Source organism: Lynx rufus, unplaced genomic scaffold (genome assembly GCF_022079265.1).
Source record: "Lynx rufus isolate CCGP_SWC_20201006 ecotype Redwood Valley unplaced genomic scaffold, mLynRuf1.p SCAF_31, whole genome shotgun sequence".
In the NCBI taxonomy this organism is placed as follows: domain Eukaryota; kingdom Metazoa; phylum Chordata; class Mammalia; order Carnivora; family Felidae; genus Lynx; species Lynx rufus.
The window spans coordinates 893,313-919,934 of NW_025814847.1; the positions used below are offsets into that span (position 1 = coordinate 893,313).

At 48.7% G+C, this 26,622-nt stretch overlaps 2 protein-coding genes across 3 annotated transcripts in view; both read left to right on the forward strand.

Moving 5' to 3' along the window:
• Positions 1–5,632, forward strand: part of COPA (COPI coat complex subunit alpha) — a 45,602-nt gene extending 39,970 nt beyond the window's left edge. Inside the window, exons 24-34 of one of the 2 annotated variants that reach the window (XM_047092791.1) lie at positions 1,033–1,122; positions 1,312–1,421; positions 1,805–1,882; positions 2,049–2,117; positions 2,640–2,776; positions 3,015–3,201; positions 3,286–3,396; positions 3,722–3,883; positions 4,511–4,705; positions 4,986–5,056; positions 5,239–5,632. In XM_047092791.1, the coding sequence (XP_046948747.1) occupies positions 1,033–1,122; positions 1,312–1,421; positions 1,805–1,882; positions 2,049–2,117; positions 2,640–2,776; positions 3,015–3,201; positions 3,286–3,396; positions 3,722–3,883; positions 4,511–4,705; positions 4,986–5,045 (1,199 nt within the window). In that variant the 3' untranslated portion in view covers positions 5,046–5,056; positions 5,239–5,632. Of the gene's footprint in view, positions 1–1,032; positions 1,123–1,311; positions 1,422–1,804; positions 1,883–2,048; positions 2,118–2,639; positions 2,777–3,014; positions 3,202–3,285; positions 3,397–3,721; positions 3,884–4,510; positions 4,706–4,985 lie in introns of both variants that reach the window. The other variant, XM_047092790.1, reaches the window with a different exon arrangement.
• Positions 5,633–8,542: 2,910 nt separating this feature from the next.
• PEX19 (peroxisomal biogenesis factor 19) lies at positions 8,543–16,483 on the forward strand. The gene is made up of 8 exons (XM_047092979.1): positions 8,543–8,636; positions 10,062–10,171; positions 10,554–10,719; positions 11,152–11,237; positions 11,914–12,075; positions 13,162–13,338; positions 13,566–13,610; positions 13,776–16,483. The coding sequence occupies exons 1-8, from the start codon at positions 8,567–8,569 to the stop codon at positions 13,857–13,859; spliced, it is 900 nt and encodes a 299-aa protein (XP_046948935.1). The 5' UTR covers positions 8,543–8,566; the 3' UTR covers positions 13,860–16,483.
• Positions 16,484–26,622: the final 10,139 nt, after the last annotated feature.

Here is a 26,622-nt window from a genome sequence, read left to right on the forward strand (position 1 = left end):
AGACAGAGAATCCCAAGCAGGCTCCGTGCTATCAGCGCAGAGCCTGACTTGGGGCTGGAACTCAGGAACTGTGAGATCGAACTGTGAGATCGTTACCTGAGCTGAAATCAAGAGTCGGATGCTTTTAACCCACTGAGTCGCCCAGGCACCCTGTGTTTGTGTATATGTGTATGTATGTATTAATAAATAGATCGATGTATGTATGGATTAATAAATAGAGAGAGAGGCAGGCTCCATACCCAGTGTGGAACCCAACGTGGGGCTTGAACTCACAACCCCAAGACCAAGACCTGAGTTTAACCGACGAAGCCACCTAGACATCCCATGTTTTAAAAATTAAATAAAAGTATATGAGATGATTAGAATTTGGAAAATAGGGGGAGAAAAGAGAGTTGTCTCAGTCCAGGCCTCGGGCAGCCACTGTGACCACGTGGGTGCATTTCCTCAGGTTTTAGCGTCTGTGTGATCAGCCCTGTTCAGTATCTCATCATTCGTGAGGGACAGTGTTAAGGCACCGAAGCAGCAATGTCAGACTCTGTCCCGTGGGCATTTGCAGATGTGTGCTACCACCGTCCCCCACTCCCACCCTTACCTGCTCCTGTTGTTTTGGAGTTGTCTGCTGGCTTATTTTTCCTGGCTGACAGCCTAGATGGACCCCAGGGCATTTTGTGCCCAGCCCCGCCCTCTCCTCCGTCTCTGACCTACCCTGTGTCCCCGTGCCCTGCACACGCTGGAGTGGCAGCAACTTAGAGATCTCGGCAGGAGACTCCAGGAGTTGCTAAGTAAAAAATGGTTCAGGGGTTGTGTTTGGTGTCAGCAAGGCCAGTTGTTCCCGTCTCTCTTCTGCTTCCTCTCTTTTTGAAACCTGCTGCAAGGTAGCATAGCATCTGTACTACAGAAGTAAATAATAAAAATATTAAGTGGACAGAGGCTTGGCATCTGCTTTTGTAAGGACGCAGCTTGCTCGCAGAAGAGGCCGGATCTCAGCCTTGCCTGGCTATAACCAGCTCCTTTGTGTTCTTCTGTCTGTAGGCAAGGGAGGAGCCCTGGCTGCTGATATTGACATTGACACCGTTGGTACCGAAGGCTGGGGAGAGGATGCGGAGCTGCAGCTGGATGAAGGTGAGAGTTCTTCTGGGGGTCTCCTCGCGGGATGGGTGGTCTGGGGTGGGGGGACGGGTGGGGCCTGGGCCATGGGGCAGTTCTGCAGGCTTCCAGACCGTGGAACCGACAAGGATCCCAGCTTTGGGCTTTCTTCATGCTAAAATTCCGTCACTGCAAATCCGCTTTGAGCCTGGATTTTCCTTACAGATGGGTTTGTGGAGGCTACGGATGGCCTGGGGGACGACGCTCTTGGCAGGGGACAGGAAGAAGGAGGCGGCTGGGATGTGGAAGAGGACCTGGAGCTCCCTCCTGAGCTGGTGTGTGGGGTTCTCGCCCCGGGGAGGCTCCCTCTGGGTCTCCCTGTGAAAGCCGGTGGCCATACTGCCCCCCACCCGTCCCGAGGCCCCCAGAAGGGAGGGGGTGTAGATCCTCCTGACCTGATGCTTATCTCCCATCAGCCGGTCAGGCTGCAGCAACAGCAGCTTATGAAAAGGCAGCAAGCTTTGTCGTCTGAATTGGAGCTTTTGGTTTATCGTTTTGTTACTGGTGAAGCTGCCCCTGTTTTGAGGGTCTTCTCCCACAAGCGCCCCCCGCCCCTTCCTCCCCGGTCGAGGCTGGGAGCAAGGTCAAGGACGGTGTTTAGACTTATCAGAACAAACTGCTTGAATAGCTTATGAATGACTGATGTTTTTTCTCTTAGGATGTACCCCCTGGGGCAGCCGGGGGTGCTGACGACGGGTTCTTTGTGCCTCCCACCAAGGGAACCAGCCCAACCCAGGTGAGCAGGGAAGCGCAACCCTGCGGGCATGCACGTTTCTGAGCTGGCTCTGCTGGACTCGTGCGTAAAGAACGTGGCTGCTCTTCTGCTCTAGGTACAGGGGAGGGTAGTTTGGGAAGAGAAGGGGCTGTGTTTCAGTTGGCTTGGGTTTTCTGTTTCTTGTTAGATCTGGTGCAATAACTCTCAGCTTCCAGTCGATCACATCCTGGCAGGCTCTTTTGAAACAGCCATGCGGGTAAGTCTTAAGAGTAACGTTGGCTCTTGCGGAGTGTTTGTCGCCCGGGGTCCCCAGGGAGGCGGTTGACTCCTCTTAACCAAATGGAAATTAACCTATGCACGAGGGCAGAGGCGTGGATTTATCGTGGAAACCCCGGTCTTGCCTAGGGAAGGTAGCCTCCTAAGGCCTTCTTCTACCGGGTGGATCTTTCCAGCCATCTCCCACCCATTTATAGTCTGCTTTCTGGCTCACATCAGTAAGTTAGCGGGCCCTCAGGAGCAGGTATGTTACGATATGTTACATATGTTACGATAGCAACAGCAGTAACTACAAATGCAACAACCGCTAACATTGACATACTGTGTGTCAGGCGCTATCCTGAATGCTTTATAGGTATTACTAAACGAGGTAGGTTCTATAATTAAGTATAATTTACTGATGAGGAAACAAGTACAGAGAAGTTAAGTACCTTGCCCAAGGTTAGCGAGTTTTGCAGTGGCAAGGTCACGATTTTTATATTTCTTTCCTCTTGTATTCTAGCTCCTTCACGACCAGGTGGGGGTGACCCAGTTTGGCCCCTACAAGCAACTGTTCCTACAGACCTATGCCCGAGGCCGCACCACCTATCAGGCTCTGCCCTGCCTGCCCTCCATGTATGGCTACCCTAATCGCAATTGGTAAGGCCCCTTGCTCCTGGCTTCCGTGTCTTCCGGCGTGGGGTGGATATTTCAGATGATAGCCTGAGGGACAGTTAATGGTCGTCCCAGAGGGGAGGTTTCCTAGTAGGAGGGAACTTGGGCTCGACACTCTGTGAGGTTTGGTTTCTACATCTGCGTCCAGTTCCCCCACCTGTTTCCCCTTTGAGTCTAGTGGATTCAGGTTATCCCTTTTCTTCTTCCTTTCCCAAACTTCCAGGAAGGATGCGGGGCTGAAGAATGGCGTGCCAGCCGTGGGCCTGAGGCTCAATGACCTCATTCAGCGGCTACAGCTGTGCTACCAGCTCACCACAGTTGGCAAGTTCGAGGAGGCCGTGGAAAAGTTCCGTTCCATTTTACTCAGTGTGCCCCTCCTCGTCGTGGACAATAAGCAGGAGATTGCGGAGGTAGGAGGGGGTAGCCCATCCTAGTCCCGGGCACCCGCACGGTCTTGCCTCTGTGCCGTGACCTCGCTTTGCCCCTCTCTCAAGGCCCAGCAGCTTATCACCATTTGCCGTGAGTACATTGTGGGCCTGTCCATGGAGATAGAAAGAAAGAAGCTTCCCAAAGAGACTCTGGAACAGCAGAAGCGCATCTGTGAGGTACGATCTCTCTGGGCTTCTGCACGGTGCAGAGAGGTCCGCCCCTTCACCCTCCATTAGGTCTGAATTCTTAAAGTCCAAACCCACATTTCAGTCTGGGGAGTAAGAGAAGTTTGGGCCCACTTCTCTGAGGAGAGGGTGTATTTTTCTACGCTTCTTCATTCCATCAGTCCTTCACACCCCGGGGGCAGAAGATCGCAATGCCGTGTAGTCAGCCCCGTTTTTGTTTGCTTTGTGTTGTGTTTAATGCGTGCGCCGCAGCTTAGAAATGACCTGTGTCTGCTGTACCATCAGCCTGGCATGTGTCCCCCTCTCTGTCCACCAGATGGCAGCCTATTTCACCCACTCCAACCTGCAGCCTGTTCACATGATCCTGGTGCTGCGCACGGCCCTCAACCTCTTCTTCAAGCTCAAGAACTTTAAGACAGCTGCCACCTTTGCTCGGCGCCTGTTGGAACTTGGGCCCAAGCCAGAGGTGGCTCAACAGGTAGATGGGAGCTGCTTCCTCAGACATAAAGGGACCAGACCGGCTCTCACACGGAGGGAGTAGAAGCCAAGGCCTTTGCCTCTAAAACAAAGCACTGAATAACAACATTCAACAGAAGGAGGCAACCGAACGCCATCTTCTCTTTACTTAGTGGCAAGGGTGCCTCCTTTTGTTCTTGGAACGCGAGCTCGTAACTCCTTCAGACAAGGCACAGGTGTAGAGTGACCTGCCACCTAGAAGAGCTCCGCCTTCCCGTCCCTGAGCTCTGCTACCCGTTCCCACCACTGCTAACCTCCGCACACAGGTCCCGTTACTTGGGGTCTCTGAAGGCATTCCTCCTGGGCGGTGGAAGCCAATTTTAACCCTTTGAGTCCTGGCTCTGATCATCTCCAGGCTTGGTGGAGGACTGTGGGTCTAGATCCGTGGAACCACTGATACTGAGAAGGGGAGATCCTGATGCAGCAGGAGTGGTGATTGTCGTGACGCCTTCACGTGTGTCCTGTACAAAAGGACATACTCGTTCACTCGGTACAATGGCATCTGGAGTCAAGGAAATTACTGAACCGTGGTGAGTTGTGACATGCAGCTTTCAGTCCTCTTAAATAAAATACTCCTTCCCTCCCTTAGACCCGCAAAATTCTGTCTGCGTGTGAGAAGAACCCCACAGACGCCTGCCAGCTCAGCTACGACATGCACAACCCCTTTGACATCTGTGCTGCGTCTTACCGGCCCATCTACCGTGGGAAGCCAGTGGAGAAATGTCCACTCAGTGGGGCCTGCTATTCCCCTGAGTTCAAGGGTCAAGTCTGCAAGGTCACTACAGTAAGTACTGTCCTCTAGAAAGACATCCAGGATATGGAGGGAAGAGGAAAGAAAGAGAAAATAGAAGCGTGTTAGTTCTTTTTTTCTTCCGTTTTTGCCTCTGGCTCCTTGAGACAGTGATACTAAAGAAAACTAGCGCTTCTCCCCACTGCTGTTTACTGAGCAGTAACAGATCTTAACCACATACTCTGCTGTACTCACTGAGGAGTGGAGGGAGTAAGCTTTCTGGGCTGTGCACCCTCACAGATTCCCTAACTTTTCCCTGTTTCCTTTTCCACAGGTGACAGAGATTGGCAAAGATGTCATTGGTTTAAGGATCAGTCCTCTGCAGTTCCGCTGAGGCTCCCTCTGGTGCGTGCAGGGTCAAACACCGTATTTTCCTCTAGAGAACCAATCTCTATATCCTAACTTCTTTCTTCCTCAGCTGCCCTTCAAATTATTGACATTGAGCTGTCCTGCCCTAAAACTTAATGTCCCTTTCTCCTCTTCTATGGTTAATCAAAATGTCTTGACCTCTCTGTCGTCTTGTCAAGGTGACTACAGTTGTGGTGATCTCCTTCCCAGCTTAGATCGCTCAAGGAACAGATGAAAATTCCATGATGAAACTTTGCCTACTGCATTCCTTCAGTGTTTATCTTTTCCCTCCCCACCACCTTTGTATCTTTCTTTTGGATGGAAGCCGGATGTGATAAATAAGGCCGTAACTTTTACTCAGCCATAGCAAACTCTTAGCCATCCCCCCCCCCCCACGCCGTTTTCCTTGGGCATGTAAACTCCCAGGCAGGTACCCTGTGTGTACCCAGGAACTCAAAAGTCTGAGAAGAAACTGGTTTCCCAAGAATGCACATCACTTTTCATTGGTTTGTTCTTTATAGCCATTGTTCTTGTGTTTGCTTCTCACACTTAATAAAGTAAATTTCTATGATAGTTTTGTGGCTCCGTTTGTTTCCTGGACACTCTCATGTTCCTACTTTATGTAGCTGCCCCACCAAAGCAGATGTCTTTTTTTTCTTCTTCTTTTTTTTTACTTAGAGAGAGTGAGTCAGAGAATCTGAAGAAGGCTCCAGGTTCCACGTTGTCAGTGCAGAGCCCGACCCGGGGCTTGAACCCACAAACCGTGAGGTTGTGACCTGAGCCGAAGTTGGACGCTCAACGGACTGAGCCACCCAGGCACCCCGATATCTTTTTTTTAATTACAAAAGTAATAAACACCCACTGTCTTTTTAAAAAATACATTTTTTTCATAGGATACATTAAACTGTGAGAACATAGCAAGTAGCTCCCCTGTTCCGTTACTGACAGCAACCTTTCCCCTTTTGCTAGTTATAGCCAGTACTTACTGAGCACCTACCAGGTACTTCTCGCTGTTCTAGACGTTTTACAGGTAATACACATATTGCAGCGGTTACATTGGCAATACAGGGTTTTGCTTGTCGTGTGCTAAGACTACATTGGGTAGATTGGCATGCTGTGTTTTTGATTACAGTTTGTACTTTTCATTTTAAACTCCATTTCAGGGGCGCCTGGGTGGCTCAGTCGGTTAAGCATCCGACTTCAGCTCAGGTCGTGATCTCACGGTTTGTGGGTTCGAACCCCACGTTGGGCTGATAGCTCAGAGCCTGGAGCCTGCTTTGGACTCCGTGTCTCCCCCTCTCTCTGTCCCTTCCCCACTCTCTGTTTCTCTCTCAAAAATAAACATTTTAAAAATGCTGTAAAATAAGGTTTGGCAACAGCTTTCACTATACATTAGGCAGGAGGTGAATAAATATGGAAAGGAGGTGCTAGGAGTATCACACTAGTAAGAATAGAAAAGCAGAAGCAAGTTTAAGAGACGATGCAAAGGACAAATCATGTTTCAACTCTGTCACAGTTCTCTCCAGTTACCTGCAGTATTTTTCTTTTTTTTTTTTTTTTTACCTCCAGTTTTTTTCTTATTAACATGTTTATATTAACATAGTAGTATAAAGCCAGGCGAAATACCTATAATATGTGCTTGATATAACTATAGTCCTATTAGAGACATACATGTAAGTGGGTTGGAGTTAAATGAGAAAGCCTGGAACAACAGGTGTTGGGGAGAAAGCGGTTAATCAGAGAAGGATTAGGTTATAGAAGTTGAGAATTGAAAAGAACTTTAATCTGAGGCCTAGAGTGATAAAGGGTTTTGAACAAAAGTACTTAGTTATGGGGGCGCCTGGGTGGCTCAGTCGGTTAAGCGTCCGACTTCGGCTCAGGTCATGATCGCGGGGTCCGTGAGTTCAAGTCACGCGTCAGGCTCTGTGCTGACAGCTCAGAGCCTGGAGCCTGTTTCGGATTCTGTGTCTCCCTCTCTCTGACCCTCCCCCGTTCATTCTCTGTCTTTCTCCGGCTCAAAAATAAATAAATGTTAAAAAAAAAAAAAGTACTTAGTTACGGAATTGGGACTGGGACTTAAGTCTTCTGACTTTTAGTTCAGAATGCTTTCTCTTCACTCACCACTTGTGTCTGGAAGAATACAGTACGGTTTGCACAGGTATGATTTAAAAACCCTGTGCCCTATCTGTGCCGGAAAGAGTACCTAATCTGGTACTCGACACGGTACTCAGGTGTGCGGTTAGGAAGCTAAGGACGGAAGCCATGAAGTGACTTCATTTAGTTTAGTTTTGTTTTTAATGTTTACTTTTGAGAGAAAACGTGAGTGGGGGAGGGGCAGAAAGAGGGGACTCTGCCTCTGACGGCAGGAGTCCCATGCGGGGGCTTGAATTCATGAACTGTGAGCCAAACTGGGCCAAACTCAGACGCTCAAACGGCTGAGCCACCCCAGCGCCCCTAAGTGACTTCACTCCGATGTGATTTCTCCCTTTTAAGCTTTATAGCGCTTGACCCTACTTTTAAGACATTTGCCTTGTACCATCCTGTGTGTGTACCTCTCAGTCTCATCCTAATCCTAGTCTCCACCCTAATCCTCAGGCAGCTCTTTTACAGCAGGGGCTGGTCCCATCTGTGTCACTCTCCTGGGTTGTGCCCCGCACAGGATCCTGCACAACAGTGGATGCGCTCTAAATGCTAACACAGATTTGCGTGGGAGGCAGTTCTGACCCATCTGAAGAGGAGAACCATCCCAGAGGAGGGAAGGGGTGTCTGGAGTTGTCTTTTACCGAGCCTCCCCCCGCTTCACTGGATTAGAAGTTGGGTTCTATATGGAGAAAAGGGGATGGTTCGGGGGAGGTAGGTCTATGGCTACCACGATGAATGGTCCTCTGGCTCAGTCCGAGGTTCCAGACTTGCTTTTTCTGCCTGAATTGCTCCAACGCACCCTGTGCTCTAACTAAGCTCCTAGTCCTGTGTCCTTCATTCTGGCAACCCTGTCGGAGAATAGGAGAGACAGCCGCCGGATCCCGCGGAGAAGTGTGCCTCATCAGGGTCCGGGCCCTCGCCTAGGAGCTGAGCTTACAGCAGTGAAGACCACGGATGGCAGTCCTCGCCCGCTGGGTGTTCAAATTCCACGCAGTGCTTGGGGGGGCCAGTGTAAACAAGGAAGTAAAATCAATAGAATGTCAGAAAGTGCTAAGTGTTGAGAAGCATATAATGAAAGAGTCTCTTCTCTGGATAACGCGAGAAGCTGAAATAAAGGAAACCGGGCTAATCAGTAACCTGGTAGAATTTCACAGTGAGTTCCACTCCGTTAGTTCAACGGTTCCTGGCGAGAAAGAAAAAAAACAAAACCCAACCCACAGAGCTTCCTGTCCCTTTAAAAATGGCGGCTCCGGCCCGGCCTGCACTACTACTGGTTGCACGAGGACAAGGGGAGGGGCGCGAGGGCGGGGCCGAGGCACGGACGCCGCGAAGCCCCGCCTCCTACGGCAAGCCGGAGGTAGCAAGATGGCCGCCGCTGAGGAGGCTTGTGGTGCTGGGGCCGACGCGGACCGGGAATTGGAAGAGCTTCTGGAAAGTAAGAACTCGTAAAGGGGAAGGCCCGACGGTGGGCGGTTGTAAGGGCTCATTCCGGGGCAGACTGCGCCCGAGATATTGGGGGCGGAGCGGGAGAGGCTTTCCAAAGGTTGGCCGGGGGCAGAGGGTCTGCCTGTGACTTCGAAGAAAATCTCTGGGTCACCCTCTCCTTCCTCCGCGGCGGGAGCTCGGGAGCCCACGTTGGGCCCCAGAGCGTCTCAGACCGTTGATCTCCCTGCCGGAGGGGAAGCAGTAGCCCGCCGGACGGTGTTTCACGATCCGGCACCGAACTCCCCTAGGTTTCGGTGAGCAAGTTCTTGTTAACCTAACTTCCTTCCCGCCAGCGGTAGTTTTCGGTCTTTGGTGGGCTGCGAACCGACTGCTCGCGTTAAGGGTCGACCAGCCCTTGGCGCGGCCTTCTGTGCGCTGCCCTCTCCCCCCTTTTTTCCTCTCGCCAAGCCTTTCACCTTTCCCTCCCCGAGCCCCATTCCAGTACTTTCGCCGTGTCAGACAGCTCAAGCCGACTCCCTTCCATTACTCTGAAAAACTGAGGGGGAGAGGGCTTTAGGGGGAGACAGCTCATCCTCCTGAAAGAGGCTGGATATTCTTTTCTTCCCCGCCCTCCGCTCTTCTGTTGGTTTCTTGCCCACAGTGGGGCCACTGCCCTCCCGCTAAGCCCAGCAAGCGGATTGGTGGTGAGGACTCAGGTTTTTAGAGCAGAGGTGAATATGTTTTGTCTCTTGCCCAGTCACAGAGATGTGGGCAGGCAGAAGGATGAACAGAAACTTGTGAGGAGTGCCAAGTGACTCTGTGGATTGGCACATAGTTATCTGCGGAGATGAGGCCAGAGGAAGCTCTAGGAACTTTGCCTAGGGAGGGCTGAACCCGGCATTAGGAGAAGAGAGTTCAATGTCCCCCAGGGACTGTCACGTGCTATCCCTCAGTTTGTGCGAGTACCAGGACCCACGGGAAGCGGGGTGGAACGTCTTGTGGCTTTTGCATTCTTGCCAAAAATTACGCCCTCGAGGGCTCCAGAGTGAGTTCAGGAGTTTAAGGACACCTGTGTTCTCTGCTCTTGTTGGATATTTGTGTGGGATTTCTGGGGAATCGGTAGAATGTGGCAAGGAAGTCACTGCGTAGATGGAGATGTCTTTGCAGGGCGTTTAAGTCTCTCTTTCCTGCTATGAGAGAGACGCCTCTTCCACCTTTAGGGATTTCTTCCTCTTTGATCCCAATAAAGTGGGTAATGAAGAGGGAAGTGGGCAGCTTATTGAGGGGTGGGCCAGGAGAGGGACACTTAGAAGGGAGATGGCACTTTGAAAGACTGTCCTCTTAATGCTGTGCCCAGAACTTACCCCGCCCCCCCCACCAAGCCTTGAATCCTCATCCGTCCCCAACACACACACTATGTCTCTTGTCTCTGAAGGTGCTCTTGATGATTTCGATAAGGCCAAACCCTCCCCAGCACCCCCTCCTACCACCACGGCCCCTGATGCTTCGGGGCCCCAGAAGAGATCGCCAGGAGACACTGCCAAAGTATAAATTCCACCCTCTTAAGGGAGGGTGGGGGGGGGGTGTGTGGGCAAGCACCTGCAAGCAGAGGTGGGGCAGGACCTTGTGGGCTGGAGTGGATTGGGGGGAGGGGGCCTGGCCTGACCCTGAGGATGGAGTGGTGGGATCTTGAGGAAGTGCTTCGAAGAGAAGGCAGATTTAAAAGGTTGGGTTGGGAATGCCACCCTATACCCTTCCCTCAGTGGCCCGGTGCCTTTCTTACTGTCCTCCTGCAAAGAGGTAGTTAGAATGTCCAGTGGAGGTGGGCAGGAGGGCAGCACTGCATTTCCCAGAGCCCCTGCCTGTGGCTTCTGTCGGTGGGGGCCAAGTAAGAGATGCATTTTGCCCCCCCCCCCCTTCGCTGCAGGATGCCCTCTTCGCCTCCCAAGAGAAGTTTTTCCAAGAACTGTTCGACAGCGAGCTGGCTTCCCAAGCCACTGCAGAATTCGAGAAGGCCATGAAGGAGTTGGCTGAGGAAGAGCCCCATCTGGTGGAGCAGTTCCAAAAGCTCTCAGAGGCTGCCGGGAGAGTGGGTGAGGAGGCGGCCCTGGGGGGCTGGAGACCCCTGAGCAGACCTCCACAGTGTTTGTTGCGCACAGAGAGCAGTCTTAGTCAAGCTGACAGCACTCAGCATATCACGGCCATCGGGTGGGGCCAGGAGATGGGAGGAGGGACGGGGACGCTGCGTCATGCGAGGGGGCGAGGCTGAAAAGTCACAGAAAAGATTACTGAAAACTGACCATTTTAAAGGTCATAGTGTTGTGGGTGTCTTCGTGGAGAACAAAGTGACACCCGGTTCGAGTAGATCTGTGAAAGTGACTATGAAGGTGACCACGGAGGATTCAGAGGTTTGGAGTGCTAGTGACTCACCAGTAAATGCTGCGTATCCAAGCTGATAACCAGCGCAGTCTGGGGAAGCAGACAGTAAAAGTCCAAAAGTCTTGGCCTTTCTCGATCTTTCCTAGGCAGTGATGCAACCTCCCAACAAGAATTTACATCTTGCCTGAAGGAGACACTAAGTGGACTCGCCAAAAATGCCACTGATCTTCAGGTGAGGGGAAGGGGCAGGGGCCACGAGAGCCCGTCAGACACATCAGCAAAAAGACAGACTCTCTCGGGTAGCATCTGAAGTCTGTCCCTGCCGCACTCTTTTAATGCTGGCAAGTTTAAATAGTTCTTTCCCACTTGAAAGGGTGCTAAGCATCCCAAGAAGGCACTGTCTTCAACTTACGATGGGGTTACATCCTGGCCAATCCATCATAAGTTGGAAATACCACAAGTTGAAAATGCATTTAATACACCTACCCTTCCAAACATCGCAGCTTAGCCGCACCTACCTTGAGTGTGTTTAGAACACTTACGTTAGCCTGTGGGTCTGCAAAATCACCCAACACCAAGCCTATTTCCTAGTAAAGTGTTGAGTATCCCATGTAATTTAGTGAATGCTGTACTGAAAGTAGAAAACAGAATGGCTACGTGGGGACAGAGTGGTTGTCAATGTCATCAGTTGTTGATCCTGGTGATCACGTGACTGCCTGGGAGCCACGGCCACCGTGGCATCTCGAGGGAGTGTCATCTGCATATCGCCAGCCCCGGTCAAGGATCCAAATTGAAAATTTGAAGTACAGTTTCTCCTGAATGTACATCCTCTTCACACCATCTAAAACTGAAAAGTGGTCTTAAGTCGGACCATCTGTATTTGCTCACCTCTCTCCTGTCCTTTCTAGAACTCAGGCATGTCAGAGGAGGAACTGACCAAGGCCATGGAAGGGCTGGGCATGGAAGAAGGCGATGGGGAAGGGAACATCCTCCCCATCATGCAGAGTATCATGCAGAACCTACTGTCCAAGGACGTGTTGTACCCGTCACTGAAGGAGATTACAGAAAAGGTTTGTGAACTTCTGTTTCTGCCTTTCCTCCTCATTTTCCACTGTGTCGACGGCCCTGTGGGCAACCTTGTCTGCCTCGAGCCTACAGAGCGGGAGTAACGCGAGTGCACAGTCTGTGTGCTCCTTTCTCCTCTGTTTGTTTGGAACAGGAGAGGGGGGAGGATAAACGTACCACACCGAAGATGCTTAGGGCAGAAGGGGAGGCTCTTCAGCTCTGGTTTTCTGTAAACTGGTTCGAGGCTGTTGTCTGATCAACCCTTTCTTGTATTTCTTACCAGTCGTTTCTCTGACGATGATTTACTGGCTTTATGCTATGAACAATTTAAGATAGCGTAAAAGATGGTCCTTGCTGGGGCGCCTGGGTGGCGCAGTTGGTTGGGCGTCCGACTTCAGCCAGGTCACGATCTCGCGCTCTGTGAGTTCGAGCCCCGCGTCAGGCTCTGGGCTGATGGCTCAGAGCCTGGAGCCTGTTTCCGATTCTGTGTCTCCCTCTCTCTCTGCCCCTCCCCCGTTCATGCTCTGTCTCTCTCTGTCCCAAAAATAAATAAATGTTGAAAAAAAAATTTAAAAAAAAAAAAAAAAAAAAAAAAAAAAAAAAAAGATGGTCCTTGCTGTCAAAGAGCTTACGGTTTCACTAAAGAAACAAAATACAGGAACAGAAGCTTTTCAACGACACGGTGCAACATGCGGTCAAGAGTGAAGTGGACCGTGGAGACCAGGAGGCAGCAGACTGGGGTCCGGGTGCACCAAATCCAACTGTCAAGCGAAGAGTGGTTCTTGACATTTATAAAGGTTGTAAAGTCAGAACAGACAAAGGAAAGAACACGTGACAGAGAGAGATCACACATGGCCCATAAAGGCTAAAATATTTACTGTCTGGCTCTTCACAGAAGAAGTGTGCCGTCCTCTGGGAACTGTAAATGCTGGCACAGCCAGGTGACGTGGTTGGAGTCAGTGCTGCTGACGTCTTTAGCTTTGACTTCCCTTATGTCCCCTCCCCCTTCGGATTTTCTTGCTTTTCAGACTTTATTGCCCTTCCTATCCACCGTCCATTAATTCTTCTGCACCCGTTCTCCCTTTCCTTAGTATCCAGAATGGTTGCAGAGTCACCGGGGGTCTCTTCCTCCAGAGCAGTTTGACAAATATCAGGAACAACATAGTGTCATGGGCAAGATATGTGAGCAGTTTGAGGCCGAGACCCCCACAGACAGCGAGGCCACTCAGAAGGCTCGTTTTGAGATGGTGCTGGATCTCATGCAGCAGGTGAGGCCTCCTCTTGCCACCTGCCCCCGGGGGCTGCTGGGTGTGTGTTCGGTGGAGCGGGTTTCTGGGAAGAAGGCCACACTGCCAAACCCAGGTGGAGGAGGGAGCACGAGAGAGGCCACGTAGCCTGGTCCCCAGGAGAAAGGAGAGAGACAGTGGCTCAGATACTTCTTTCGGACTGCCGCTTCGTGGGATTCTCCGCTTCTCAAGTTCCTCTTACTTTCCAGCTACAGGATTTGGGCCATCCTCCAAAAGAGCTGGCTGGGGAGATGGTGAGTATATCTTCTCTTAGATTTGAACCTGAGCCCAAGTTTCTGGAATTCTGTAGTCTCGAATGATTCCACTTGAGGTGATCGCTGTGGCCACTGGGGACGCACCTTCAAAAGCTGTCGCTTGAGGTAAGAGCAGTAACCTCAGTCCCTCCGTCTCTTCTCCAGCCTCCTGGCCTCAACTTTGACCTGGATGCCCTCAATCTGTCAGGCCCACCGGGTGCCAATGGCGAACAGTGTCTGATCATGTGAAACACAACACGCGTTCGGCCCTGATTCCCAGCCATGGGGAACATCTGGAGTCAGCAGAACCACTGGGAGCCGAGGCAGGAGTGTCGTCTGCAAGAGCAGTCTGCCCGCTGCCCTCTGTCATCCCAGCTGCGATTGTGCCATACCAGCTGAGGCTTTTACTCTGTCTTTCTGGTAATAAGGCCTATTGTGCGGGCCGTTTCTGTGAACCCTATCCGTTGTGGTTTCTGCTGCTAGCAAAGGCCCAGCTACCTACCAGGTGAAGGAAAGCATCCCTTTGGGGGCATGCCCTTCTTCCCCCTCCCAACTAATGTTATATATGGCCACACTGACGTTCACTTTTACATCCAGGGTCTTTGTGCCTTGTCTCTCCTCCCTCTCTCGGACTGGGGAGCAGAGACAGAGTCCTGGGGCTCCGTATTTCTCTAGTTCTTTTGGGAAGAGCCTTTGGAAATGAATGGGGAGAAATTCAGCCTGGGCTGGGGCTCTCGGTCTGTCACCGTGTCCTCTTGCCTTCAGACAGACCGTTGGGAATTCCGTGGAGGGAAAGGAAGTAGGGGCTTTTGCCTCTGATCACAGTAGGGTTGAAAGAGAAGCCCTGGGATTCTCCTCTCGCCAGGTGCTGAGCCTCCAGGTCCCTGGTGTAGTTTGAGAACTCAAGTCACCAGCTTGGGTCTTTGTATGACGCTGTGTGATCTGGGTGAACCCAGCCCTTGACCTTCCTGTGCCCCCTGCCTCTCCTCCTCTTCTCTCTTTTTAAATACCTGTTTATCCCAGCCCTTCTCTGCACCCAAGCTGTGACATGGAAGGGCCATCCACTACTCTGATTGGCCTCCTCCCTGGAAAACATACATAATTACAGTGTCAGGTCTAGGAAATGAAAGACCGTTCTTCCCCAGATGTGTTCTGGCTTATTTGAGACCTCTGATTTCTCTGAATCCTGTCCCTTGATTAAGCAGGTGACTTGGGAACGGGAGTGGGGTGCAGCTCGGGTCCTTTCTCTTGACTAATAAATATTCTGATTGAGGAGTGTGGCCTGTTTTTCGTTCAGGTCTTTCTCTGATCTTCCTCGGCTTCTGTAAGCTGCAGCGTGAGGAATGTTTGCAGACCAGTTCATACCATTGCAGTGCTGGTTCTACCACCGCCCCCTTCCCCAGCTGAGGCTGCCCCTCGGTTGGCCAAGGACGCTGGATGGCCATCTTGCCTCATTGCCTCTGGGTGTTCCAATCTGGGAAGCCCTTCAGTTGGTGTTGTATCCTAAGGTTTCACATTTTTATTATTGTTAGCAATATATTACTAACGTTTTAAAAATTATTTCTATTATCATTGTTATTTTGAGTTGATCTTGCCCTTCTCTTTGGGAACCACTGCATCTATGGACCTTGGCTGCCATGTGTTGGTGGATACTCTGGTCAGACCAGCTGGCTCTCCTGTCTCAGCACTCAGAAGACAATGCACAGGGCAGGTGACACTCAGCCTCTGAGTCACTTTGCGCTCCGAACGTGCCGCTTTCCAGGGGTTAAGCTTTCTTACCCTTAAGACGATTCCACACATTCTGTGGATGGGGGATTGAGCCTCAAGCTGTTTGGGAAGGTCTAGGTACTGGACCGCATCAGAATATGAAAGCCCCAGTCTGAATCTGACTCCTCTGTTGTGTAGGAGGTGGGAAAGGCGGAGGCAGACTCATGATGGTGGTCACAGGGCCTGAATGGCCAAAAGTCTCTACCAGCTCCGTCCAAACACCGGACGAGGATAGAGAGGAGGAGGGAAGGACAAAAAGACCCTGTCCCTGAACCATGTACCTGCTGTACTGGCAGTTCTCTTTTACCGATTTTCAGTCCTGCTGTCCTAGTCAGGGCTTACTCCAGGAATCCAGACAGATGCTCTAGTCCAGTTTAGTTTTGTTCCCAAGCCATTTGTTTTCATTTTGATTGAACATGAACAAACTGACCTCCAGCTCCTCTCTGTCCCGGAAGCGCTGTTGGAGTGGTTCTGGGCTCATGGAAGACAGAGCGGTCCTTCTCAAACTGTCTGCTAAAGAGCCAGGGTTTTTGTTTTATTTCGCCCAGTCCTTCGTACGCTCAGATGTGTTCCCGTTGCCCGTGACAAGTGCAGTTCACACAGCGTGCCACCCACCACGCAGGCTTGGCCACACCCAAGCTGACCAGACCCCTTTGAGCAGGCTGAGTCCACTGATCATGCACCTGGACATCACAGCAATGTCAGAACGCTAAGACATTTCTAGACACTCTGAACTTCTAACTCATCATGTTGCAGACGGGTACAAAACTGTTCACAGACCAGTACAAGTCTCTGAACCACCTTGGGTAGCACTGCTCTGGGGCCTTCCCCGGTCTCCACAGCTCCGTCGGCCACACTGGTATGTTTCTGTACTTGTTCTCTCTCACGTGAGGGTTGCCTCCAGTCCACTTTTTCTTTGGCTAGGGTGTGTCGCTGTAAGGACCTCTATATTATTTTTGGAGCCTTTTCTTCTGCTTAAAAATAACCATTAAGAAGTTTAGGTTTAAGCTGTATGTGGAGTTTTTATGCTGCTCTCAGACTTTAAAGGAGGTACCCCTTTGTTCCAAAATTCTGTATGTTAGAAAATAAATTTGTAGTTGTTTGGATGGTTTCATGAGTTAAGAATCGAATTCACACAGAATTTGTGGTAATGAGGATATTTTCCCGTGACTCTGGAGACCATCCTGGCAAGGGCCCCAGGAGGTGCTTATCATACACTGTCAAGATGGCTGGGGAGCTTGGAAAAAACGATGGTCCACAGTAAACGAGGTTGAGATGATAGACCTTACGAGAAACGATCAAAAGGCTTAGAGGAAGTGGGCATGTGAGAATGAATGTATATTACACCGGAAAACCCACTAGCTGACCATGTTCCTTAGGAAGGTCTGGGGACATTTTTGTTTGTTTTATGAAGGAAAGGCACTAATGAATGGGTCACTGGCATCTTTGGGAAGTTTAGAAGTGGCTGTCTCTGTGGGTGGAGGCTGATGGCAGGGGATGTTTAAGAACTGGTTTCCCTTGTAGCACTGGGGATGATAGGATCCTCGCGTAGCGGAAGCCAAGTGGCAACACTTAACTCTCAGAGTCAGGGTGGGCGGGTTTCCATAGGGCAGCATGTTCAAAGTGGAGATGGCTAATGGAACGTGGGTGGTCCCAGGGACCAGATAAATGGACAGCCAAGCAAGGTATTGGTTTGTATTTAATTAAGAGATCAAGAATGATTGAGCAGAAGAATGAGATCAGTAATTTGAAAAGTCAAAATTCCGGGGTGCCTGGGTGGCTCAGTCGGTTAAGCGTCCGACTTCGGCTCAGGTCATGATCTCACGGTCCGTGAGTTCGAGCCCCGCCTCGGGCTCTGTGCTGACAGCTCAGAGCCTGGGGCCTGCTTCCGATTCTGTGTCTCCCTCTCTCTCTGCCCCTCCCCTGTTCATGCTCTGTCTCTGTCTCAAAAAAAATAAACATTAAAAAAAAAAAATTCCTTGCCCATTTTTTAGGCCTGAGACAGTTCTTAGATTCAAACTATCAATTGAAAGATCCATTTACTTAGTCAACCATGTATTGGGGGAAGATTGCCCAGATTTTTTAAGCTGGAAAATAGGGATACTGGGCCTGAGTTGACTTTGATACCCAGGGACCCGAAGCGCCACCACAGCACTGCCCTTCCTACGCCCCGTCCTCATCTCAGTAGGGGAATATGGGGTCAGAACGGAGTGCTTGCCTGAATCTGCCTCACGGTGGGTCCAGAAACCCACTTTATGGTCATTTTTTTTTTTTTTTTTCAGTTTCCAAATGTACAATCAGAATGGACATTCTTGACAATCGGCAGAAAGCCCAAGTAGAAGCCCCTGAAACTGCATCCCCACCTCTACCAAGATAGAAAATAAAAAATACTGCGTTCTGGGGGAAATGGCAGTAATTAGTTCAATGCTTAAAAGGGTATGGGGCGCCTGGGTGGCGCAGTCGGTTGAGCGTCCGACTTCAGCCAGGTCACGATCTCGCGGTCCGTGAGTTCGAGCCCCGCGTCAGGCTCTGGGCTGATGGCTCGGAGCCTGGAGCCTGTTTCCGGTTCTGTGTCTCCCTCTCTCTCTGCCCCTCCCCCGTTCATGCTCTGTCTCTCTCTGTCCCAAAATAAATAAAAAACGTTGAAAAAAAAAAAAAAAAAAAGAAAAACTGGATTGGCCTGAGGCGGATTGCATGGGGCTACCGCAGACCTCGGTGGGTAGTAGTCCAAGCAGTACCGTGTTGGGTGTGTTTCCTCTACGAGAGGAAGTAACGCAGCTTCTGGTATAGGTACGTGGTTTTTAACGTGTACTGTCTGACCCTCTACAGAAAGCTTGCCAACCCCTCATCTAGTGAATACGTTCTTCCAAGGAGTATCAGAAACACTTTGCATTCACAAGTGGTGGGCACCAGTATATATTCACAGTCTTGATCTGGAGCTATGTTACTTCTCCCCCATCGTCACAGTGTAGCCCATTCTGCAGGGTACCACGTTTGTATGCTTTGTGTAGCTTACGCTGCTCAGGGATTAAGGACATGCTAATCAGACTTGATGAACAAGCAGTGTCAAGTATTCTGGGCTCCTTGGTGAGACACATGCACTCCGGAGAGTGGAAAATAAATCCTGCAAAGATGCACGGTCCTGCCACGTTGGTTAAGTTTTTAGGAGTCCAGTGAGCTGGCGCAATCTGGGACGTTCTCTCTAAAGTAAAGGGTAAGTTATTGCATCTTGTGTATTTTACCCCAAGAAAGAAGCGCGGTGCCTTAAGTAGGCCTCTTCTATTTTGGGGGCACCGTACTCTGTGCTTAGGAATGCAAGAGAGGCCTCCGCAGCAGATCCAGGCTATGATATACAAGCAGCCCCGTGGCAGGGGCCGTATGGCCTGGAGAATTCTGTGGTACTAGAGGTATCTGTGGTAGGAAGAGATGGTGTGTGGATTCTCGGGCTATCCTCAACAGGAGAGTTCCAGCATAGATCTCTCGGGTTCTGGAGTAAGGTTATGCCATCTGCAGTAAAGAAAGTTTCATCATTTGAAAAGCATCTCCTGGCATACGATTAGACCCTGATAGAGACTCAGTGCTTGACCACAAAATATCAAGTGACTGTGAGCAGTTGCCCATATAACCAGCTGGTTATTGTGAGACCTGCCAAGTCATAAGATTGGGTGGATACAATAGCAATTCGTCTTACAATGGGAACAGTACCTTTGGGAAGAAGCCCAAACAGACTTGGTGGGCACGAATAAGTTAACTGAACAAGGGTCCTCAGTTCTCCAGATTATGTACATCTGTTACAGTGATAGCTTTGTCCTAGCCCATGCCTGTGGCAACATGAGAAATCCTGCAACCATTTGATTGGCCAGACGAGAAAAAAATCCAGGTCTGGTTCGTGGAGGAGTTGGTTTGATACGTTTTAGGGCAAGCCAAATACGGACTATCGCTTCTCAATGGCCCCATCTGGAGTGGTCCTAAAAGTCAGTGATGAGGGCAAATTCTCAATCAGTAGGTCTTTAGGCAGTGTAAGTGATTATCCGCTTTGGAGAGTGAGAAGTGGCCTGAGGCAAGGGTGTATGTGAACTCAAGGTCAGTGGGCTGGTCGGTCAGGGGCCCAGAAGGTGCAAGATAGGAAAATGCGAGAGAAGATCTGGTGAAGAGCATTTGGGTGGGTCTGTGAGAGTGGGACTTACTATGGCGTTCACCAGAAAAGTGTTAGCTAATAACCAAATGGACAGGACGATTTGACCAGGAACCTCACCTGGCCCAGTTCTTCCAGTGTGCCATGAGTAGGATCACCCTGATGGCAGAGATGGAGGCTGTTTACGGGCCTCTTGGCATTGGACGCCTCTCTTGCCAGAGGCTGACCTAGCGATTCTAAATGTCTAACCTGTCAGCCACAAAGAGCAATGCTGATCCCCCAGTTCAGTACCACTGCTCAGGGAGAACAACCAGCCACTTGGTGGCAATGATTCCATTCTGGAAAAGTCAGCAACTTATTCTGATCACATATCTTGCTTTGCTTATCCTGCCTGGAGTGCCTTAGCTAGTACTACCATCCAAGGACTCAGACGCGTTTGATCTACTGGTATAGGATCCTACATAATAATGCCTTGGAACAAGGGACCATTTAATGACAAAGCAGGTGCAGCAGTGGGCGCATGACAATGGGGGTCTACTACTGTTACCAAATACCTTTCCATCCAGAAGCTTTTGACCCGGTAGAGCATTGGGATGGCCTTTTGAAGGTGCATTGGTGGCCAGCAAGAATGGGGTGCTGTGCTTTACAATACAGTGTAAACCTACATGACCATAATAGGGTGCTTTATCCTCAGCCCCTAGGTAGAATCCAAGGGCTCTGGAACCAAGGGGTGGAAACAGAAGTGACCCTATTCAACATCACTCCCAGTGATCTACTTGAGGATCAGGGGGTAAGGGGTGCGGGGAGGATGCTTCTATCAGGCACAACGTAAGAATCTCAATAAACTTAAAGATATGACCGTCATCTGGTCGCTTTGAGCTCCTAATGCCTGCAGACCATCAAGCAAAGAAGTTACCATACTGTTTGGGACAATTGACTCTGTTACGAGAAGGTAGGACTGCTGCTAACATGGACACAGTGGGAAGTGTTTGATGCGCACATGATCCTTGGGATATCTCTTGGTCCTCCTATACTCAGCTTTAACCATAAATGAGTAAGTAAAGAATTACAGCCTGATTAAGGGCATGATCTCTTAGGGCTCAAAACCCTCAGGAATGAGGGTCTGGCTTACTCCACTGGGTAAGCCATCTTGACTAACAAGTGCTAGTCAAGGGGGAGATGACTCTAGACTGGGTGCTAGAGAAGGGAGATCATAGCATTTACAGTTTAGGGACTCCCCTTGTAAGTGTCCCCAGAAGTTAGCCAGAATGCCTGGATAGAATGAACTTATGTACAAAGCATATGGATCTGAGCAATGCTAGAAGTGGACTATATAAACATTGTTGACACCCTGTCCAGATCCTCTTTACCAGGAAGTGTAAGGTTTGGCTGCTGATAGCTCACAGCTGCATCCTCTTGAGAATTGCCCTCTGTACCGACAGGAACCACTTCTGGAAACTTCTGGAAGGTTATTCCCTCCTGGGGACAGCATCACGGCCAATGGTATGATGCCGGTTTGGGTGAAGAAGTCAGCTGGGATTCTGCTGGAGATTGCATTATCAGCAATGACATGTAATCATTAGTTGTGTTATCAGTAAATGATAATAGATAATTCCCCCTTTTCCTCGAGGTGGGACAAATGTGCCATGTATATGCCAGGAGTTCCCAGTGGAGGCTAAATGTAGGAGCCCTATCTTTACCTAACTTTTCCCCCTGTCTTACCTTGCTTGCCTCACTCCATTTACAGGTTTTACTTGAGAGCACTCCCTCAACGTACCATTTGCATGGAATCCCTTTTCTGAGCTCAGCTTCTAGGGAATGTAGCCTAAGGCAGGAGAACAGTGGTGCCAACCAAGAGAGGAGAACAGGAGCAGTTTGAGTTTGACAGAGGTAGAGCAAAGGTGAGTTCAATTTGGAAACATTAAAGTGCCATTGTCTGGAAGAGAAAGGAATATCCTTAACCTGATACAATGCATCTATGAAATCCCTACAGCTTACGTTATACTTAATGGTGAAAGACTGGTTGCTTTTCCCCCTACGATCAGGAATAACACAAAGATATCAGCTTTCACTACTTATATAAGGTTCTGGCCAGGAAAGTTAGGCAAGAAAAAGAAATAAAAGGCACGGACATTGGAAAGGAAGAAATAAAACCGTATTTACAGATGGCATGATCTTGTATATAGGAAATTCTCAGAATATAGGGTCAATTTACAAAATACATTGTAGTTCTATACATTTGCAGTGAACAATCCAAAAATGGAAGTTAAGAAAATAGTCCCATTCACAATAACATCAAAAAGAATACTTGGGGAGGGGCGCCTCGGTGGCTCAGTCAGCTAAGCATCTGACTTCAGCTCAGGTAATGATTTCATGGTTTGTCAGTTCGTGCCCCGCATTGGGGTCGGTGCTGTCAGCTCAGAGCCTGCTTCAGAGCCTCAGTTTCCCCTCTTTCTCTGCCCAACCCTGGTCACTCGCTCACTCCCTTGCTGTCTCAAGAAATACATATATATATATATGTTTGGGGAAAAAAGAGGGGCGCCTGGGTGGCTCAGTCAGTTAAGCATCCGACTTCAACTCAGGTCACGATCTCGCGGTCCGTGAGTTCGAGCCCTGCGTCAGGCTCTGGGCTGATGGCTCAGAGCCTGGAGCCTGCTTCCGATTCTGTGTCTCCCTCTCTCTCTGCTCCTCTCCCGTTCATGCTCTGTCTCTCTCTGTCTCAAAAATAAATAAATGTTTAAAAAAATTAAAAAAAAAGAGTACTTAGTAAATTTAACAAAAGAAGTGCAAAACTATACTGTGAAAACTATAAAACGTTGACAGAGGGCGATCTAAATAAATGGAAAAACATCTCATTTTCATAGAGCAGGACACTCAACATCAATTAAGAGGGCAGTACTCCCCAAATGATCTCAAGAGTCAGTGCTTTCCCTCCCTATCAGAATCCCAGCTGACTTCTTTGTGGAAATTGACTAGCTAATTCTAGAATTCACATGGAACTGCCGTGGACTCAGAATAAGAAAACAGTCCTGAGAAAGGAATAAAGGAGGACTCACTCTTCCCAATTTCAAAACTCACTATAAAGCAACGGTAAAACAGTCTGGCATTGGCACAAGAATAGACATTGATACCAATGGGACAGAATTAAGAGTCCAGAAATAAACTACATCTTTGGTCAACTGATTTTTCACATGGGTGCCAAACCCATCCAGAGGGAAAGAACAGTCTTTTCAACAGGGGTGCTGGGACAACTGGACAGCCACATGCAAAAGAATGAGCTCAATCCTTACCTCACATTATATGCAAAATTAACTCAAAACAGGTCAAAGACCTAAAAGTAATAACTAAAAACAGAGGGGTAAAACTGTCATAACTTTGGACTTAGCTAAGGTTTCTTAGATATGCCACCAAAAAGCACGAGCAGCAGAACAAAAAAACGATAAATTCACCAAAATTAGAAAGCTTTGTGCATCAAAGGAGACCATCAAAAATGAAAAGACAATCCACAGAATGGGAGAAAATAATAATAATAAGTAATATACCTGATAAGGGACTTGTACCTAGAATATATATATTCTTACAATTCAGTAATAGGAAGACAATTTAAAAATGAGCAAAGGATCTGAATAGGCAGCTCTCCAAAGAAGACAGAAATGTCCAATAAACACGTGTAAAAATGCTTAACATTGTTAGTCATCAGAGAAGTGCAAACCAAAACCATACTGAGATACCACTTCATATCCACTAGGCTGTCTAAAATTAAAAAGTCAGATAACAAATATTGGCCAGGATGAGGAGGAATTGGAACCCTCATACACTGCCGGTGTGAATGTGAAATGGTACCACTGCTTTGAAAAACAGTCTGTTAGTTTCTCAAATGATTAAGCATATAGTTAACCATGTGACCCAGAAACTCCACTCCTAGGTATATACCCAAGAGAAATGAAGTGAAATATAAACCCACACAGAAACTTGTACATGAATGTTTATGGTAGCATTATTCGTTAATAGCCAAAAGAAACAACCAAACTGTCGGCAGATGATTGGAAACACAAGATGTGATGTATTCATACAATGGAGCGATATTTGATATAGAAAAGAACAGAGTACTGACACATGATACAACACGGATGAACCTTGAAGACATGCTAAGTGGAAGAAACCGATCACACACACAAAGTGTATTATATGATTCCTTTCATATGGAAGTCCGGAATAGGGAAAACTATAGAGACAAAGGAGTTAATGGTTTTTTAGGCTGCAGCGGGATGGGAAGATAGGGGGTGGTAGCTGAAGGGTACCCGGTTTCTTTTCAAGGTGACAAAAATGGTTGAAAATTATCTGTGGTGATGGTGGCACGTATCTGTGAATGTACTAAAAACCATTCAATTGCACACTTTAAATGGGTGAACTGTACGGCATGTGAATTTCATTTCAATAAAGCTGTTTTGTTTTTTTTTAAAGTGCCATTGCGGGGCACCTGGGTGGCTCAGTCGGTTAAGCGTCCGACTTCAGCTGAGGTCACGATCTCACAGTCCGTGAGTTCGAGCCCTGCGTCGGGCTCTGGGCTGATGGCTCAGAGCCTGGAGCCTGCTTCCAGTTCTGTGTCTCCCTCTCTCTCTGCCCCTCCCCCGTTCATGCTCTGTCTCTCTCTGTCTCAAAAATAAATAAACGTTAAAAAAAATTAAAAAAAATAAAATAAATAAAAGTGCCATTGGCTATCAGGTATGTGAGTCTAGAGCTTGAAGAAGCCTGGATTGGCAATAAAGACTGGGACATGGATGGTAGTCCCAACTGTCAGAATGGATAAGATCACTTTGGAAGAACACTTAGAATGAAGAGTGAGAACAGCTCATGAAATAAATGGTCAAGTGATATAAATAGAACTATGACACATAGTGTCACAGAAATCCGTGAGATTGGATATTTAGAAGGGGTGACAATCATCACAACCTCAAATGCAATAGGAGAGCCCAAAATAAGATTTGGTGGCAACAGCAATGGTGTCCAAACAGTGAGCATAGAAACCAAATCACAGAGTGGGAGGTTTTCATCTCCAGAGCTCCACCAAAGTCACTCTTGTTGAGGTCTTAACCTCCATGTTTCCAAATCCAGTGGTCAGTTTTTAGCCCTCAGACTCTTAAACAGGAATGAGAGTTGATAGTGCCCTTCTTGAAACATTTAAAAAATTTGTTTCATAGGATTCCTTGCTCTTTGGGGTTTTAAGTTCTTTTCCTTGGTTGCTCCTTTAAAAAAATTTTTTTTGGGGCGCCTGGGTGGCTCGGTCGGTTAAGCATCCGACTTCGGCTCAGGTCATGATCTCACGGTCCGTGAGTTCGAGCCCCGCCTCGGGCTCTGTGCTGACCGCTCAGAGCCTGGAGCCTGTTTCAGATTCTGTGTCTCCCTCTCTCTCTGCCCCTCCCCTGTTCATGCTCTGTCTCTGTCTCAAACATAAATAAACGTTAAAATTAAAAAAAAAATTTTTAATGTTTATTTATTTTTGAGAGAGACAGAGACAGAATGCCAGTGGGTTAGGGGCAGAGAGAGAGAGAGGGAGACACAGAATCGGAAGCAGGCTCCAGGCTCCGAGCCGTCAGCACAGAGCCCAGCGCGGGGCTCGAACTCACGAGCTGTGAGATCATGACCTGAGCCGAAGTCAGACGCTCAACCGACTGAGCCACCCAGACACCCCTCTTGGTTGCTCCTTTTAAATAAATTTTGCTGGATATTTTTTCTCTCTGACCTTTACTAGTTGGAGTGCCTTGGGATTAGAGGGCTCAATTTATATATAGACTCTGCTTGTCTTCTCTTCCATGTTAACTAAGTAAGCACTCCCCACTCCATGGTTATAGATGCCATTTATACCTTAACAGCTCCCCAGTTTATACCAGCAATTGTCTTCTCCTATGAGCCTCAGATTCATATTTCAATTGTTTACTCAGTAGCTCCACTTGGAAATCTAATAGGCACCTCCAGTTCAACATGTCTAAAATAGAACTGGACATTTTTCCAACAAAAACCCTCCTCCTGCTCCCCCCTCCTGCCTGGAGTTCTATCTCAGTAAATGGCCCGACTGTTTATCCTGTTGCTCCAGTCCAAAAGCCCGAGACAGCCCGACTCTTTATCTTGCACTCCAGACTCAATCTATTAGCAGGGCACCTCTGCCACCTTCCACGTTATTTCCTGAATCCGGTCACTTCCTGCCACTTCCACTGCAACACTAGCCTTGCAGATCTTTTGCAACGGCTTCCTAACTGGTCTTTCAGCTTCCATTTCGCCTCCCTGCAGACAGCGTTCAAAGAACCAACCAGACCAAATCTCTTCATTTATAAATCAGATCGTGTCACCTTTTTACTCAGAACCCTCCATGGCTTCCTAGCACCTGTAGGAGATACAATCCTAAATCGTCTTCTTGGTCTATGAATCTAGGAGTCATCTCTGATCACGTTTCTCTAATCTCCTCTTTTGCCACACTGGCTGCCCCGCCGTTCTTTGAATACACCAAGCCCACTCAAGCTCCAGGTCTTTTTACCTTGTTGTTTCCTCTGCCTAGAAGGTTCTTCCCCCAGTGTATATGACTCACTCTCTCACTTCAAATCTTTATTCAAATGTCACCTCGGCAGAGGGCCTTCCCCTGAACCGCCTCTGTAAAAGAGCACACCTACTCAGGTAACCCGCTTTTACCCTGCTTCATTTTCCACTAGTCTTCTTAATATTATCTTTGTGACCTTCCCCTCCCTTTACAGTCCCAACCCTCTGCACTGATAAATAAGTTCTGTGAATGCAGGAACGTCGGTGTGTTTTCTTCACTGCTTCAGCCCCAGTACCTAGGACAGGAGCTTACGGACGCTATAGGAATTCGGTATATGCTGATGGAGTGAATGAAAGAATGGTTGGAATGGGGAGGCATCAGACAGCTGCTTTGTGCTCTGGTCCTCTTCTAGATGTTGGGGTGACAAAGGTGACAAAGACATAGTTCCTGCCACTATAGAGCTTATATTCTATGGTATTTTCCAGTTACAAATACATAATTATAGCTTAAATGTCACAGGTAAAAATCGTTATGAAAAAACAACGCAGAGTGAGAAGGCAGAGGAGGATGGTGGTGTG